The sequence below is a fragment of the Malurus melanocephalus genome, unplaced genomic scaffold, assembly GCF_030028575.1.
Source record: "Malurus melanocephalus ecotype Western Australia unplaced genomic scaffold, MMel_1.1 scaffold_70, whole genome shotgun sequence".
NCBI classification, from domain to species: domain Eukaryota; kingdom Metazoa; phylum Chordata; class Aves; order Passeriformes; family Maluridae; genus Malurus; species Malurus melanocephalus.
Genome location: NW_026623302.1, coordinates 747,478 through 763,496, shown reverse-complemented (window position 1 = coordinate 763,496; position 16,019 = coordinate 747,478). Strand labels below are relative to the sequence as shown.

Here is a 16,019-nt window from a genome sequence, read left to right as displayed (position 1 = left end):
TAGACTGATATTTCCCAGGGAGTGCATTCACTGCACATTCATTAGTTGATTGATGGATTACTGACTTTATATTAGCCTTACTCCRGGAACAGAAAAGAAAGCAAAACACYCAGGAAAGTCCTGTTTTGCAACATGTGATTTTGTGAGGTGTATGGATATCCAGCAGGCTTACTTGTCCTGGAGGAAAATCTTTGCTTGTACAGTTTACTCATCTGMAACTCCCCAAAAACACTAGAGCKACATCTTTTYTGTATTTTTYTTTTGCAGCTCTGAGACGAAGAAGTTAATCCCAGTCACCCATGAAAGTGTAATGCGACCTAAATTACTCTAAAAAAAACTTCAGAAAACCGAGGTCTCTGACTTGCAAAAGACCACTGTGTCATAGCTGGTTTCTGACCAAATCTCAAGGGGAAAACCCCAAGKTACTGCAACAAGTCCCTTTCAGAGGGCAGAAATACCAGGTCTTTGTCTCAGATGTGAACAGGGGTGGTSGCTGGGTGTTCACCCTGCAGCCTTTTACAGCTCTACTCTCTCTCCCTTCTTGCTTCAGTTTCTTACCCAGCTCTTCTCCACACTGCTCTCTGCCAACCCCGGTGGTTCAGATGACCTGCATCCTGCTCTCAGAGAACCACAGTCATTTTGCTCTGCCCTAAARCAGCTTTCAGGCTACCGAATAGAAACATGGTATCATCATCTTGCTGATGACTGCATGGATGGTGCTGGGGAGGAATCCCAGAATCACACAATAATTTAGGTTGATCTCTGAGCTCCAGAGATCATCTGATCCCATTCCCAGGCTAGCATGGCCAGTGTAATTCAAGGTCTTGTCAAAAATCTGAACATTTGGTCATCACAGAAAGCAATAGAAAACTTATGAAGAAACATCATGCTGGAATACTGAGACTTCCACTGAAGCAGCAGAGGATAAATTCAGAGGACAAAGCTACAATAATAGCTTGCAGATGGGAACCAAAAGCSAGTCAGAGGCATTCAAAGAATCAACTTGTTGCGACAGCAGTGGTAAACATGGGATTTATTGTTTGCATACTTATCTGTGTGAACCATATCGCTGTGGCTCCCAGGGCTCTCTTGGCCTTTTACCTTCTTTGTACTTTGTTTCAAATGAAACTTTTTTTGCTATAGACTGTACCTCCCTCTTAGCTCAATCTTTGCTGACTGTTTTTGSTACCTGGTGGCATTAACACAGCGCTGCCACAAACTGCATATGTATGGGCAAGAGTTACAGTCAAGCTGTGGTTCCCCACATCTCAAAAGGCAGATTGTATTGGAAAGAGACAACTAAAAGCTTATTAAATATCAGAGTTTTGAATGCTTGTCTTTTCTTTCATATTTCCCCTTCCACCAATTTGGTAAAGATGAGGTGTCACTATTAAGAATTCAGATTGCCCACATATGTGACTCACAACATTCCKAGGGTTTTCTCCACTTTTCATTCCTTATACTGAAGCTTATTTACCTCTATTCCCATAAATGTCATTGTTTATATGACAGAGAATCCAAAAGGATATCAAACAGATGGATCAAATCATKGTACCAAAAGATGTTACCTTCTCCATTTAGCAAAAAAAGAGCAAATGAAGAGGTAAGAGAAGTGCACACCTAACTTGCAATAAGGTTTACATTATTTTAAGGATCTTGAATGAGTCTGCCAGAATCGTGTTAACAATAATGATGGTTTCAGTGGCTCTGAATATCTAACTATTAAGCATTATATCAAAACTATCCTTTGATTTCACAGTCCTTCATATGATAAGGAAGAGAAAAGGCCATCAGCTACTGCAGATAAATGTTGTAGCAGGACCCAAAGGCTGAATTTGAAATAGGAATTAAAAGGTTCATTCCCATTTCCCAGTCTATATTTTATTAACTTCTTAATTTTTTTAACCCCCCCCCCCACACTATGTTGTATGCAATTGCCATGCTATAAAATGCAATTTGCACAGATGTTCAGCCTCAAAATGAAAGCAACACAAAAAGGTTTGTCTAAGGCAAAGATGCAGTTTGACTAAAAAAATAATTTGTAGTGTTGAAGATGGATAAAAAKACTTTCCCACATTGGTCCACTAGAACTAAGATGTAGGACTGCAAAGGAGCAATGCTGGAGGCAGTGCTCATGCAACTGTAGGGTCCTTCCAGTAGAGAGAGTTTATTAAAAATATTTCATATTTTTAATTTGTGGCAATATGGAATGCAGAACCTAAGGACACTAGAGCTGGGATTTGCTTTCCAGCTCCAGAAGACTGCATTATGGGGACACTAACTTCTTCATCACTGGTGGGAAGCACAAAAAAGCTCTTCCCATTTCTCCAGCAGTGGTGTGCCTGCAGCTGTGGGATGCATTTAACACATCTCTTAGTTGCTATGTGAGTAAAACTTTGCTGGAATCTTCATATAARGGTGCCATAGAAGATAAATAGAGTAAGATATGATGTAATACATTGTAGTTCACAAGCTTCAGGAAATTCTAGGATTAATTAGGGAACACATTTATTTTTCCTGGAATGCAAAACATGAATGCAACCAATCCTTTCATTCAAGACTTGGTTCCACCTCCTCTTTCTCCTTCTGAGAGTATTACATCTGGTTTTGATGGTGTAAAGATRTGACTTAGACCAGAAGCCCAAGCTAAAGGCAAGTTGATACGAAAAAAAGAGAGAGTAGCTATGTCTCACTCTTCTCCAAATGAGGAGGAAAAAAGTTTTTAATATTGTTTGATGAGAGAAAATGTGGAATTTTCTCAGCTAAAAGTGTAATATGCTGAGATTTTAGATGTAACTCTACGGCGCAAAAATAAGTTCCCACTTCACAACAACCTTCCATGGGAAGGTTTCTTTTGACTCTATTGCCACACAATCTTGTACATTTTCTTTCAGGAGAACTCTGTGTGTGTTTGTGTGTGTGTGTGTGTGTGTGTAACTACACACCTGGGTCAGATCGTTTTCTTTTCTTTGCATTTCATTCTGTTTCATGGGATTCAGCATGATGAAAACCAAGCAGCAAAATCAGTACATTGGAAAAGCAGCACTTGATAGCATTGGTAAAATCTGTGGCTGGTKTGAAAGTCAAAGAAGAATCAAAGACTTGTGTTGTACTAGGTAAGTATCTTACAGTGATATTGTTTGTCAATTATTAAGAGTTCAGATTGTCCAGATATGTGACATCATTGTGCATATATTGCATTATTATTTTTATCCTATGAACAGACAAACCTCTTTTCCTTTTAACAGTGTTGGGCTTTCATTGCCACTACGTAAATAACTCCCTTTATTTAGAAAAAAACTTCATTGCTATCTCTACCTAATTTTTAAGCAAAAAAGGGTAACTTTCAAAAAAAGCTTCATTCTCTGCTTTGATCCCAGGTACTTTATCCCATGCATATGATTCAGTTAGCTGTTCATGTTACTCTTAAGGCACCTAGGGACAAATGTTTTTCCCAAAACATGGTGGTTTTTTTTTCTACAACTAGTCCCACGACACCTATTTCTGCAGCTTCCCTGCGAAGTTTCCCCACAAAGAAAAGCAATCCCCTGTCTAAGTGCACTCATTTGTGAAAGGAAGCAGCAAAGTCTCTGGTGGGAGTGAGGTAGGGCAAAGGCTTGCAGAGATCCTTGTACAGCAACGGCAAGTCTCCAGGGACTCACTGGCTGTTCCAGAGTACAGGAGAGGAAAAAGGAGGAAGGGCAGGGGAAGAGGTGGGAGGAGATCTCTACTCCTAACAAGAAATTCCTTCCTGGGCTTAAGAAACCTTTGCCAGTGATGATTTAATAAAGTAGTATGGAAATTTTAAGTTTCTTCAGAAAATTCCCACCCTGTGTAGGAGATTTGATGAAGCCCTTCTGTGAGACACAAGATGAACCCTCCAGGGTTGAAATATTTCTGAATATTCTGACACTGACATCCAGAAACATTGCATAAGAAATATTAAATTGTTAAAGTATTTCAGAAGCATTACAATAGCTGTAAACAAGCAAACAAAAACACCATCCACAGTAACACTTTCAGAGCATGCTTRTATAGAGGTACCTTTTTTAAAGTAACAGCAATGTTTGGTGCTGTGACTCTGCATGGAATGATCATTTCTCTTCCTACAGCCATGTTTATTATTTTAGGTATATCACTGTGCATCTCTACAAATGGATTGCTTGTATCTGCAAGGAAAGAAAAATAAAGGTTAATAACTGAAACCTTAAGACAGTGTATGTGAATCGTAACAGCACATACAGCCTTAGAAAACAGACTAGTCCTGTCCATAATGAAAGCTAAACAAACCTCTAAAATAAATTTTCTGTTTACTTTTGTCTAAACGTTCATCAAACTATTATTAAATATTTGAAAATATATTCTTAATTCAATACCAATATCAGTACTTTGAAATCTTCTTCCAATTTCAGGACAGTTGAAGTCCATTTTTTCCATTACAGCAACATCATTACTGCTGAGATATGTGCTTCTTATTTCAAGCCATTTCTATTTTATTATCATCAGGAAAAGCAATTACAYGGGAAGTGAGCTGAAATCTGCCTTTCAGGAACCCCCTACAAAGTATATGTTCCTGCTGTCGGCAAGGAAATTGTTAGGAAAAATTCAGGAGAAAGAATCCACCATGATTATCCAGGCATGTTTTCAACTCTGAGAATACAGACTAGAGGGAGTTAATTATTCTCCTCCTTCCCACTGTCACAATACCTATGTGTCTCTTTTTTATGTGACAAGGGAGATGAAAATGCCAGGAAAACATTAATTCCTCTTGCCTCAATAACTAAAGCTTGGCAGAGTAATTGACCATCGCTTGAACAATCCCTTTAACAAAGGGCATTGTCATAAATAGCTTGCACTGGGAACAGGGAACATTGCTGCTGCTATTGTTTGGACCACTTAACAAAGAGGAGCTCAAACCACAGACTCTGGCTCCAAATCTTCTTTGCAGGTGTTCAGATATGAAGTTTCAGTTTGACTCACATCTCAGACAACCTCCAAATTCAGATAAGGTTTGGTTTTTAACTCCTAAAATACGCAGAACATTCAGATCTTAATTATGGGCTTATCTACAGCTCTAATGTTTTTTCAGGCAAATCCCATTATTTTCACTCAGTCAAAAATCTTAGAAATAACAATGGAAACCTTTCTTGGATAAGAAATTAGTAAAGCTAGCAAGAACCTATCCCTTATAAAACCTTGAACTGCAATACTTGATTTAAGTGTTCTGGCCCCAAACTTCTGCATGTTGACCTATGTTCACTCAAGTAGTTCTTCAAGTAAGTTACTTTTGCTTGTCTTTCAAAAGTATGATGTGCACTTCCCAGTGTCATCCAACTGTCCTGCCCTTAGGATCCTCTTTTCTTATATGCAATAATATTTTTGTTTGAGACATCAAACAGGAAGAGAAACAAATTCTTGTCTAATTTATACTGTAAGAGTCCTAAAGCAGAGGATCTCAAAGGTACTACAGGATAYAGAAGAAAGTTTACCTAAAGTGGTTTCATGAAACTGTTACACAAACTTTCTGAAATGAAAGCCACGAAATGTTATTTAATGATAGTTGTTAAATGTCCAGAGATAGCAAAAGGAACTTATGAGTAATAGAGGATGCATATGTAATAAAAAATGCCCTGAGGACTTGTTAGGCTGACGTTTCCTCTGCAGTACGATTCAAGGAAAGACCAAGAATGAACCTGTTTGCAGCATGGGGAAAAGAACATTTTTTTGTTTCAGGRGCTGCAGCCACAGAAGAGGTCACCTGCCCCTTAACATCACCAGACAAACCGATTTACTGCTCCCCAAAGACTCATTTGTCTTTGTCACAAAATTAAGAGCTCCTGCCTGAAACCAGAAAGCTTTGCAAAGTGGTTTCCTGTACCCTAATCTCCAGATCATTGTAAGTGTGAGGAAGAGCCGTTCTGGGGACTGCCGGTGCTGTCTGCAGGCAGAGTGTCCCTACTGACTGATGCCAATATCAAGGCAGTGGGGGTTGTGCAGCTCAGACCACGCAGGATTCCAGCRAGGGACAGGAAACCAGCATGAAACACCATGTTTGGCTTTTCTTTCTTCTTCTCCAGTGGAAATGCACGTCCACGCSTGGAGAAGCCAACAAAGTGCTGTCTAAAAGCAGATTAAGCGCTCTGGTTGCCCTCAGTGGGCTGCAAGGCTCGGTCACAGCCTCTCCTGGTCCACTCCCTGCCGTGTSCACCAAGGCGTCGCCGTGCCCCCGYTATTCGCGTGCAGAGCTCCCATTGACATCACCGGGGACTTCCGCCGTGGGCCAGAGGGCAATCGATGGCCCTGAGTGCTCCAAATGTCTTCCTGCTTTTGATTAAAAGGAATACGCATCATGTTTCCTAGCACAGTTTTGTTTTCATAACGAGCGTGGAGGCCTTTCCTGATTCCCTTTGATTTTATTCTCCTTCCATCTTAAAGGCCATAACGGGATACTCTCAATGACTTGAAATCAGAATCTGGTGTGGGCTTTACCAGCTTGGATCAGGCAAAGCTGAACATGCAGCTGTGCCAGGGCAGGTTATGCCACATTGGCAGGGTTTGCCAACAACGTGGAATTCTTCTGTCCCRTGAACAATAGCTCTCCTTGATTTTTTTTTTCTCTTTCCTTCCCATGACAGCCTCAGCTATTGCCACTAGTTCCCACTACATTACTTCTCAATTTCTTCCTAAGGAAAGGTAAATGCCATCCTTGGTGCACACAGCTGGCTGGCAGCACATCTGAGATRACCTAATCTCCCTCCATCAGTCTTTTGGGCCAACTCCACTCCATTCTGTATTCAGAAAGCTCTAGATCTAAAAGGAGTATCACAGGCTGGCCTATCTTGGAGACCACGTCCAGGTTACACATTCAGCTTTATTGGGATTTGAAATGGAAGATCTAGGGATTGACCTTGCTTTTATGAATTATTGATTCGGGTTGTTGTTGTTTAGTTTTTTGTTTGTTTTGGTTTTCTTTTATTCAGAGCTGCCTGTGAGCAGGYCAGTAGCAAAATGAAAGCTGGACAGCCAGAATATTTACTTAYGTTAAAGGTTACTTTGAGAGACAGCTTAGTGTATTTTTAAATTGTGCCTGGAATGAATGACTGTGTGATGGGTTGACTGTGTTCCTTACAGTATCTCTTAGTCACAATCAACATGAAACCACAAAGGACATTCATAAAATCACAAAATCCATGAAGGTCGTTTGCTATATGATTAAAGAGCATAAATAGCAGCTTTTACTAAGCTGGTTGGCAGCCAGATAAAAACTTGATAAGAGACTTAACAGAAGCAATATTATGTCTGGTATCAATAACCTGTCTAGGCTATTTATGGGGTTTGCACAAACAACTAAATTAGCCAACACTGAAATGCCAAATTCAGAAAAGATGGAGAGGGTTTTTATTTCCATGAGCTTCAGCTACTGTTTTAGGGTTTGTTTTGTTTTCAGTAATCTGAGCTATGTAAGTCAGAGGATTTACACATACATTTGCAAGACGAAAAGTCTCTGCAGGAAAATCTAAGCTCCTTGAAATCTCTGAAACCTTATTCTCTGAAGTTCTTCTGAAATACCTACTTACACCTGGTTCATCATTAAGATTCTTTTCAGGCTAAAAGAGGTAAAATATTTTCATCACATTCACGTAAAACCGTTTTCCCTCATATGCATGGAAAGGAGCACAGTCTTTAGTAAAGAACAGACATGCAGACTTCATTGAAGTTCATGGTCCAATTGCCACATTCCCCTTCCATTGTGGGGATTAGACCTATTTATCCCAGATAAATTATTGGGGCTGTTCAGAAGAAATTCCAAAAGAATCTTGCACATCAGGAGTCATTCCAACCTCACTTGAACATCTACAATACAGACATTTCTCACTGAGMTAGGAGCCAAACCATTAGTATTGTCCCTGGTGAGAACAGGGGAATTTTGCAATGAGCCTCATCTGAACTGTTTTATACATCTGCTTTACTGTGAGATGAATCATGTCCTAGGAAATGTATCTGTTGAACCAGTTTATATGCCTAATTTCCTTAAAGAAAAWAAATCTCACTTTGTATGTCTTACTCTGGAAGGTTGTTCCACCATTTTTGTTTTTCTTTTTTTAACCTGGACTTTTGTAATTATCAAATTATATCTAGAGCACATTCAGATACAAARGATTCTAGTATAACTGTGCTACAATTTTTAAGCAAGAATGGTTTGTTTTCCTTTGTTTTCCTGCTATCATCAACATAGAACCATGACACAAATAGAAAACAGTTAAAATTCTTCAGGAAARATAATCATATTAGCCAGGAAATCCATGCTAAAGCAATTACTATGTTCAGCAAGCAATCCCTAGAAAGGCTAATGGATATTAGGAACACTCTTTCAGGTGTATCCCTCCATTATGATGGTTCATCCTGGAAAGGTATTTGTTTCAGGAGGAGCTGTGAGCCTTGCTGAGGGAGGAGGGCTGTGGAGGGGTTAGTGTGCAGTGTTTGATGCTGCCAAGGTRTCCACACATGTTCCTCTCCAGGCGGTGTCCTGTGGTACAAAGTCTGTGCACATGCAATGACAAAAGCGTCGCAATTACAGGCCATTGACGTCAGCAAGTCCTAGAGGTCTCTGTTTTGTAACAGGAACCTCATAGAAACTAAAAATGTGTCCGCATATTTGATACAGCTGCAACATAGTTTAATTCCAATGAGTTTCCTCTTCATAACAGAAGCGCTATCATAGTATTGACTAGGATGGTGCAAGCCAAAACCATACTGCTAAAATTGTGCCAAAAGCAAAGACAAAAAAAGGCACAGGGGAGGAAGAGTTTCCCAGGTCATAGCAGGTTCTTTTATCAGCACATTATTTGTGAATAAGGAGAAAAAGGAAAAACAAGAAAAATCTCCCTTTCTGTTAGCTCTCAGGGTGTTTTGTCTCACTGCTTTTTTTTTTTTTTTTTTTTTTTTTTTTTTTTTTACCTGGATGATTGGATGATTGTGACTTTGATACTTCTAAACTAAAGAGATCCTTTTGGAGAACTCTTTGGATTCCCTCCACGTTCTGCAACAACGGTAGCTTTAGGATTGCAGGAGTCAATCCATTCAAGCTAAATCTTAAATACATGTCAGTTCTGGGGCTGGATCCATCTATCTGTCAGCAGGARGACCTCCCAGGGAGATGCCCGGGAAGTCCTAATATGCTCTGAACCTGCACCATACAACTTCAGAGTTTGAAAACAAGCTCAGAATCCCAGATGTTTTGGCATTTCAAAAGCTTGCATTTTGAACAATTCCCTAATGTCAAAGCCCTTCATCTTGGACTGCCAAGCCCAAGACACACATCAAGCCAAACACATACAATTAGTGGGCATGTTTGACATTCTATGCATTGGTGAGCACAAGTACTCTTTGGACCTGTACCTTTAATTACCCAGCTCTGATTTGTCTCATCTGACTTAAATTATCTCAAAGAGAGAAATTTGTTCTGAACTTGTTCTCCAGATTTCTTGAAAAGTCAGTGATGAGAAGTATGTATCAGAAGCTCTTTTTGAGAAAGAGAGAATAGAATAGACAACTGACTAAGCTTAGTCATCTCATTCTGCAAGGAAAAGTAAGTGACCAGAAGACATGCAGAGCAGGATCATGAGAAAAGACAAGGAGAGGGAGAACATTGACTAAGAAATGGGCTACTGCCCTAAAGCCAAATTTTACTTGGAGAAGAATTCTGTTCTCTGTAGCAGCAGAATTAAGATTTTACTCCTATACATTACTAGCTGAAACCTGTCTTCATCCCAGAAAATAGCAACACTTCAACTTGAATCACAGTTTGCTTAAATTCATGCAAAAATCTAACCTTGCCATATCAACGTAATTGAACTCACAGGATTTTCCTCTGTTGTACCATGGGAGCATTTGTTCAAAGGCAAGAAATTATGAGAGTAGAGAATTAAGAGAACTACACATTTTTGAAGGGAGTGAGTGAGTTCCAGCAATGGAAAAGTGCCTTGGAGATATTGGGACAAAGGAGAAAGAAAAGCCCATAGTACTCTCCCTAGGGAAATTTACATGGGTTTCAGAACAGCCTGCTGATAATTTGGTGTTTCTTCAATGCCTTTATTCCATCATTATCTCTTTTCAAGCAGAAAATTYCCCGTGCCTCACTGCAATGTATGCAGTGAACACTAATTGTTCTTTTCTTTTTACTAGTAGGATGCAGTTGCCTTACAAAACAAAACTCTGAGCAGTTTTCTGTCTGACACAGAAATACATACTTGATACAGAGGCTTTGCTTCAATTCAGATTTTTCCCATGGCTTGTGGAGTAAGTCAGGCCATTGGTTTTCTTGAGGCAAAGTTGAAGACTCTTAAGAGAATTAATTTCCCTTGCTTAATGTCTCAATTCCTGAGCTGTGTGGGGTCAAGAGTTGCCAAGATGCTCTGTGCACTCGCTCCCCTCTGCAACTCAGTAGTGACCTCTCCAGCTGAAAGCAGGGTGGTGTCAGGACTAGCTCCTCCAAGGCAAGTCACCAGCCTGCCTCTTCTCCATCCCCAAAAGCAGGACTTCAGAAATGCTTCAAGTCATCCTGGGGCCTGTAGGACTCACACTCTCCTTTTCATCACCTTGCGTTTCGTTTTTGTCGATTGTGCTTTTTTTCTCATGTAGCATGCACTCATTACTGAACTAAAGGACTTACTGGGTTTATTGTAGCTTGGTCTTTGGGCTCTTCTTTTTTTTTTTTTTTTTTTTTTTTTTTTTTTTTTTTTTTTTTTTAAATCCAGTTCATATTCAGTATCACTCCAATTACGGAAATGAATAACATTTTTAAAACAATAAGTGATGACTTCCTGTACAAACAATATCAACTTTCCTGATTCGGATTCTGTGTTTGTAAATAGCAACTATTTGTTCTCATCTGCAGCATGCTAAGACATGGGAAACAGGCACCTCAGTGATCCACATGGAGCTAATATGGGAAGTGGACTGACACAATGTCCTGCCACAGGAAATAATACAAAACTAGGAGGGACCCAAATTTMACAAATGTTTATTTCCTAAACACCCACAAATTAATGCAAAGTAAAAGTAAACTAAGGAAAGATAGTCTTTGCAGAGAATTTTGTAACACCCATCTCAACCTCACTTGAGCTTGAATTTCATGCATGTTCACAGAAACAGCGACTTGTATTAAGAGACAGATTGAAAAGAGAAAATGAGACAGCACAGAGAGAGAAAATACTTCTAATKCTACACTTACCAGAAAGGGTGAGTTTTGGTACTCAGTATCTTGTTTCTTTCCAACTTACTCAACTGAAACTGTAAATTTTTGGAGGACTAATATACCTTTCTCACTGGCAGAGTGACAGTTTCACCAGGCATTAAATGAGCAGTTGCCTTGCAGGTCTCTTTGTTATCTGTGATTTTTCTCTAACTCTCAGGTGTGCTTCCTGGGACACAAGTAACACTTAAATGCTAAGAAACTGGTTTTCGATCAAAATGATTGTCACATTCAGAAAATCAACATGCCAAAGAGGTCTAAGGATGCTACAGATTTGCACCTTAAATATTTCACTATTTTTTTGGCAAGTAAGGTGGAAGAGTTATAAAATACAGCCATCTCTGCAACAGTGACATCAAGATTTATGAATGAATGTCGTTGAAAAAACAACAAAACCAGGACACTTAGGCAGCCTTCTTTAACTGATTAGAGGGGGTGGAAGGTGTGGGGGTAGCAGGGGACTGTCCTAAAACTATTTCTGCAATTATACATTTCTCTTCCATCACCATGTCAATTCTGCAGATGACCTCGGCTCRCAATCACCTAATTGAAGGTCCCTTTCAGATGCAGGCAAGCCACACACAACTTGGGAAGCAGTTGAAGAGTTTAAAAGACTGGTTGCGTCTTTCATTAGTAAAAATTTAGGATCCAGGAAAATTAACTCTTCAAACAGGTAAGAGGTCACGAGAATGCAAAGGCATCTCTTGTATGGTAAAGTCAGTTGAGCAGAGAGGTCCTTCTCATGTGCTGAATGGAGATCATTGCAGGCAGGTCTCAGACAGGGATGACACCCAAGGTGGGATGTTCAAGAAGGTCCCATGATGGGAAACTTTTAAAAGGCATCCAAGGAAATTGTACATTTTCCCAGGCTGCAGGCTGTTGGTCAMTAAATGAATATTCTATTTTGGCTATTCTTCCATGGATGTTTCTGTTGTTGGATGTACAGAGAAATATATAGAAAGAGCTGGGTGGCAAAAACACTCTGCAGCATATTTTAAAATGAAGGAAAGCAGGATGAACAGTATGAAATAGCCAATAAGTGTTCAATAAAGCAGCACACCATAATGGGGAGAGCTATCTTTTTTTCTATCAGTGCAGTGAGGGGTCCACTTCATTCTGCTTTTTCACAGAGCCAGTCTCACTCTTCTTGTCACAAAATGAAAACAAAAGCTAATTCACTCTGATGTGAATTCATTAGATGTAGCAGTCCCACAATTTGGAAAACCTCCAATTGCACGTTTTCTGTAATATAGGCTTTGAAAATCTGTGAATCCTGAAATACTACAGTAACCTATTAATTTTACTCTGTAAAAATAAGAAAAAACTAAACTATTAATTAAATCCCTGAAGTGTCTATAAATTGTTCTTTTATTGTTGTATCTATTGAATTCAACTCTTCTCAGAAGTGTCTGATTAACACCCTGGAAGGAAACAGGATCAGAAAGAAATTTCTTTTATAGTCTAACTGACCTAATTCCAGCACTTCCCATACATTACACAATAYTTGTTTGCTGAACTAAACTCTGTGTTTAATTTGATTCCCTTTATTCTAGATTTTTTCAATCTGTGTGCCATGGATTGCAGAGGATATTTTTGAATATGACTTCACATGCAAACGGTAATTTTTCTGCAGCATGAAGTGATTTGGTGGTCTGGACAGACAGCTTTAGCATCCTTCAGCTGCCTAGAAATCACTTCAAATTCAGTCAAGTAGGATATGGTTTCTGATACCCATTTCACATTTGCTTGTAGTCCACTTCCATCTGGACTCCTGTTTACTCTAGGCAAATGGTTGGATAGGGTCTTTTCCTTGCTTCAATTTTTTTTTCCTAACAAACAAAAGACTACCATTTGTATTTGCAAGTTCTGAGAAAATAGATTTTGTACAATAATTGTCAATTAACATTTTGCAAGGCTGCAAATGTCATTCAAAACTCAACCACAGATGAAGTGCCTTACTTACCCACTGCTGTATTGAAGAGTACCAAGAAGTGTTAAAAAAAACTTAATCTTACCGTTAATGAATACATAGACTGTAGTTTCCTTCTTCTTTTTTGCGGGACTTGTTGGGTATTTGCAGCTATAATTTCCAGTGTCACTTGCTTGAGTTCTGCTCAAGGTCAGAGTACTGCAGGATTGCTTCCCATTCCTTCCACAGGCATATTTAATTACTTTCAGCCTTTTGCTATCCTTGCTAAGAGTTTCAGGCAAAGACCATGAATGAACCACTTCCCCCCTGCAAATATAGATAAGGAAGCAGAAACAATTATGCTAGGCTGCAATTATATAGCTCCAGTTCCCAAGCTTTCTTTTTTATTATATCAGGCTATTTATGGGGCTCTCTTTTATCTTGTTTTCCAAAAACAACAACAGAAACAACAAAGAACTGTTAAACAATTGCCATTGAAGTTCACTCCCCACCTTTCCCCACAACATAAGGTTTAATTTTTTTTTTCTAATTTCAGTTACAAAGAAAGAAGAAAGTGTCAGGTATATGAACTCCCTGCCAATTATCAGAATCCAACTCAGTTGGTTACCTGCAGGTGAGATTTAAAGTCTGGCCGGCTTGAACAACATGCTGTATGCCATTTATACTCAGCTCAGGGACTTTTAGTTTTGATCCTGAACTAGATCCTAGAAAAACAAAGAAAAAACCAAAACATTAACAAAGACAAATAATTCTGCTTTCAGTCCACTCACACTTATGATGTTATCCTGGAAAGGAAAAGAAAAGAGAACTGYGTGTCTTTCTCACCACACACACTCTCTTCCTTTGAGCAAAGTCCTGTTGTCGTGACTCAGGGCTCAAATAACCTTCTAGCAGTGTTACTCAGGACAGAAAACAGAATTGAAAGCTATCAGTCAATGACTTTTCTCTCTAATTTTTCAGTGAACATACCCTGAAGAAAGTTCAGGTCTTGTGGCTACTCATCTAACCAAGGAAGTGTGCTCCAAGCACCACCGGCTGCATTTCCTTAGGAAACACCATCACGGCAACCCTTTCAATGGGAAGGGCAAAAGTCAGCCACTTTCACAGCAAGAGACACATACTGACTTCTAAGATATCCCATTCAAACACTTGCAAGGCTGGAACTGATGYAGAAGGAGCACAAGGGGATTAAGGATCTTCCCTTCCTGATTGAAGGTCCCTTCCTGATTGAAGGCTGTTACCTGTGGTTCTTTGCCAGCTGCAGGTTTCCTGTTGGTGAAGTGGTGTCAAAAGGCAGAGCTTTACAGTAAATTTTGAGAACAAGATCAAGACATGGAAGACCATAAAAAAGCCCCATGGTCAGAAAACCAGAAGAATACAAAATCTTCCCTCTCATCAAGTAAGGAGGTGCTGGCCAGAAAGACATCATGTTTTATCTGTGTCCTGTAATAGGTTATGACCACAAAAGCTTTCGTRGCAAGTGGAGAAAAGAGCATGCCTTAGAGAAGAAACAGTGCTTGATCCATCTCATTGCACCTTACAGCAAAGTATTCCAGAAGCTGGGAATTTCACATAAAAATATTCTGAAACAGTTAAAAGTTGAAACCCAATTTTAGTCTAATCTGGACTCAAGTATAATTTGTAAAGATTTCAGCATTGAGAGAGAGTGACAGCAACAGCCCCAAACCCCTTTACTCCAAGAGGAAGTATGACTTTGTCAACATATGAGAGAAGCAACATCTCATAGCCAAGGGTAACACAGATCTTTCTGCTAGAACTCAGTCAAGAACAGCTTGAGTTTAGCTATTTTAAGTCCTTCCAAGAGATCCCTGCCACAGCCAAGTATGAACAGTSGTATGCACCAAACATAGTAGAAAAACGTGAACCTTATTTGGAGGCTAYGTATCGCCATCAAAAACGCCTTCCTCTTTTGTTTTGACTAGAGTAGGAACTTTTGTACACYGGTTCCTGCTGAGATTGGTGACTAAAATTTGGTTGTATAAGCACTTCAAAGTCACTGGCTGCTCCAAATTCAGCAGTGTTCCTTTTAGCCCTCTATACCTTATTTTAAGCTGTGGCTTCAGTTTTCCCATGCATTCTRTCATCTGTGCCTATTCAAAACAAGATTTAAAGGACACACTTGAACATAGATATAAACTAAAATATAGCTCACTTGCACAAACTGCAAGCAAGGGCAGAAAAAAAATTCACCATAGATTTAAATGGTGAGACTGTTCACGTACATAGACTTGCCCTGAGATTTGTCTATAGACAACCATATTTCTAACTGGAAATTAATCTATTCTGTCAGCTGTTAAGAAGGGAGAAAAATGATGCAGCAGATCTTTGAAGAAGCAATTTGTTATGTGATCTATTGCAAACATACACTTTTCTCACCTGCCCTTTATGGAACTCAACCCTGAAGTGCTGGTTTTCCCAAAGTGCACACTGCTTTTATGGGATAGCCTCCCACAGATGCTTACAATCTATGAGCCTTCTCATCCACCATTCTGAGCAATGCCCCTGAGACTAATCACTGAGAAATTGAGATGTTACAACAGCCTAGGCAGCTTCTTGGAGAGCAACCCAGGCACTCTGGTCGAGAGAGTTTGTCAGCATCCTCCAACTAAACAATCTGATGGTTTTGTGAAACTCCCACATTCCCTCATTTCATCTGCATTCCTCTTGTCATCCCAGAATTGAAGGGTCAGATGCTCTCCAAAGAAGGCAGTGTTTATGTCCAGCTTTATGAACCTTGATTCTTACTTCATGGGGAAATGTGACCTCAAGCTTCCCTGAGCTGCTCCTTATTTGAGGCTCTGGAAAAGCTGAAGG

The 16,019-nt window shown here is 39.6% G+C and overlaps 1 protein-coding gene across 1 annotated transcript in view; it reads right to left on the bottom strand.

Moving 5' to 3' along the window:
• Positions 1-16,019, bottom strand: part of FLT1 (fms related receptor tyrosine kinase 1) — a 108,308-nt gene that overhangs the window by 79,113 nt on the left and 13,176 nt on the right. Inside the window, exons 2-4 of the mRNA XM_057366678.1 lie at positions 13,792-13,888; positions 13,270-13,490; positions 4,045-4,169 (exon numbers count right to left, since the gene is read on the bottom strand). Of these exons, the coding sequence (XP_057222661.1) occupies positions 4,045-4,169; positions 13,270-13,490; positions 13,792-13,888 (443 nt within the window). The remainder of the gene's footprint in view (positions 1-4,044; positions 4,170-13,269; positions 13,491-13,791; positions 13,889-16,019) is intronic.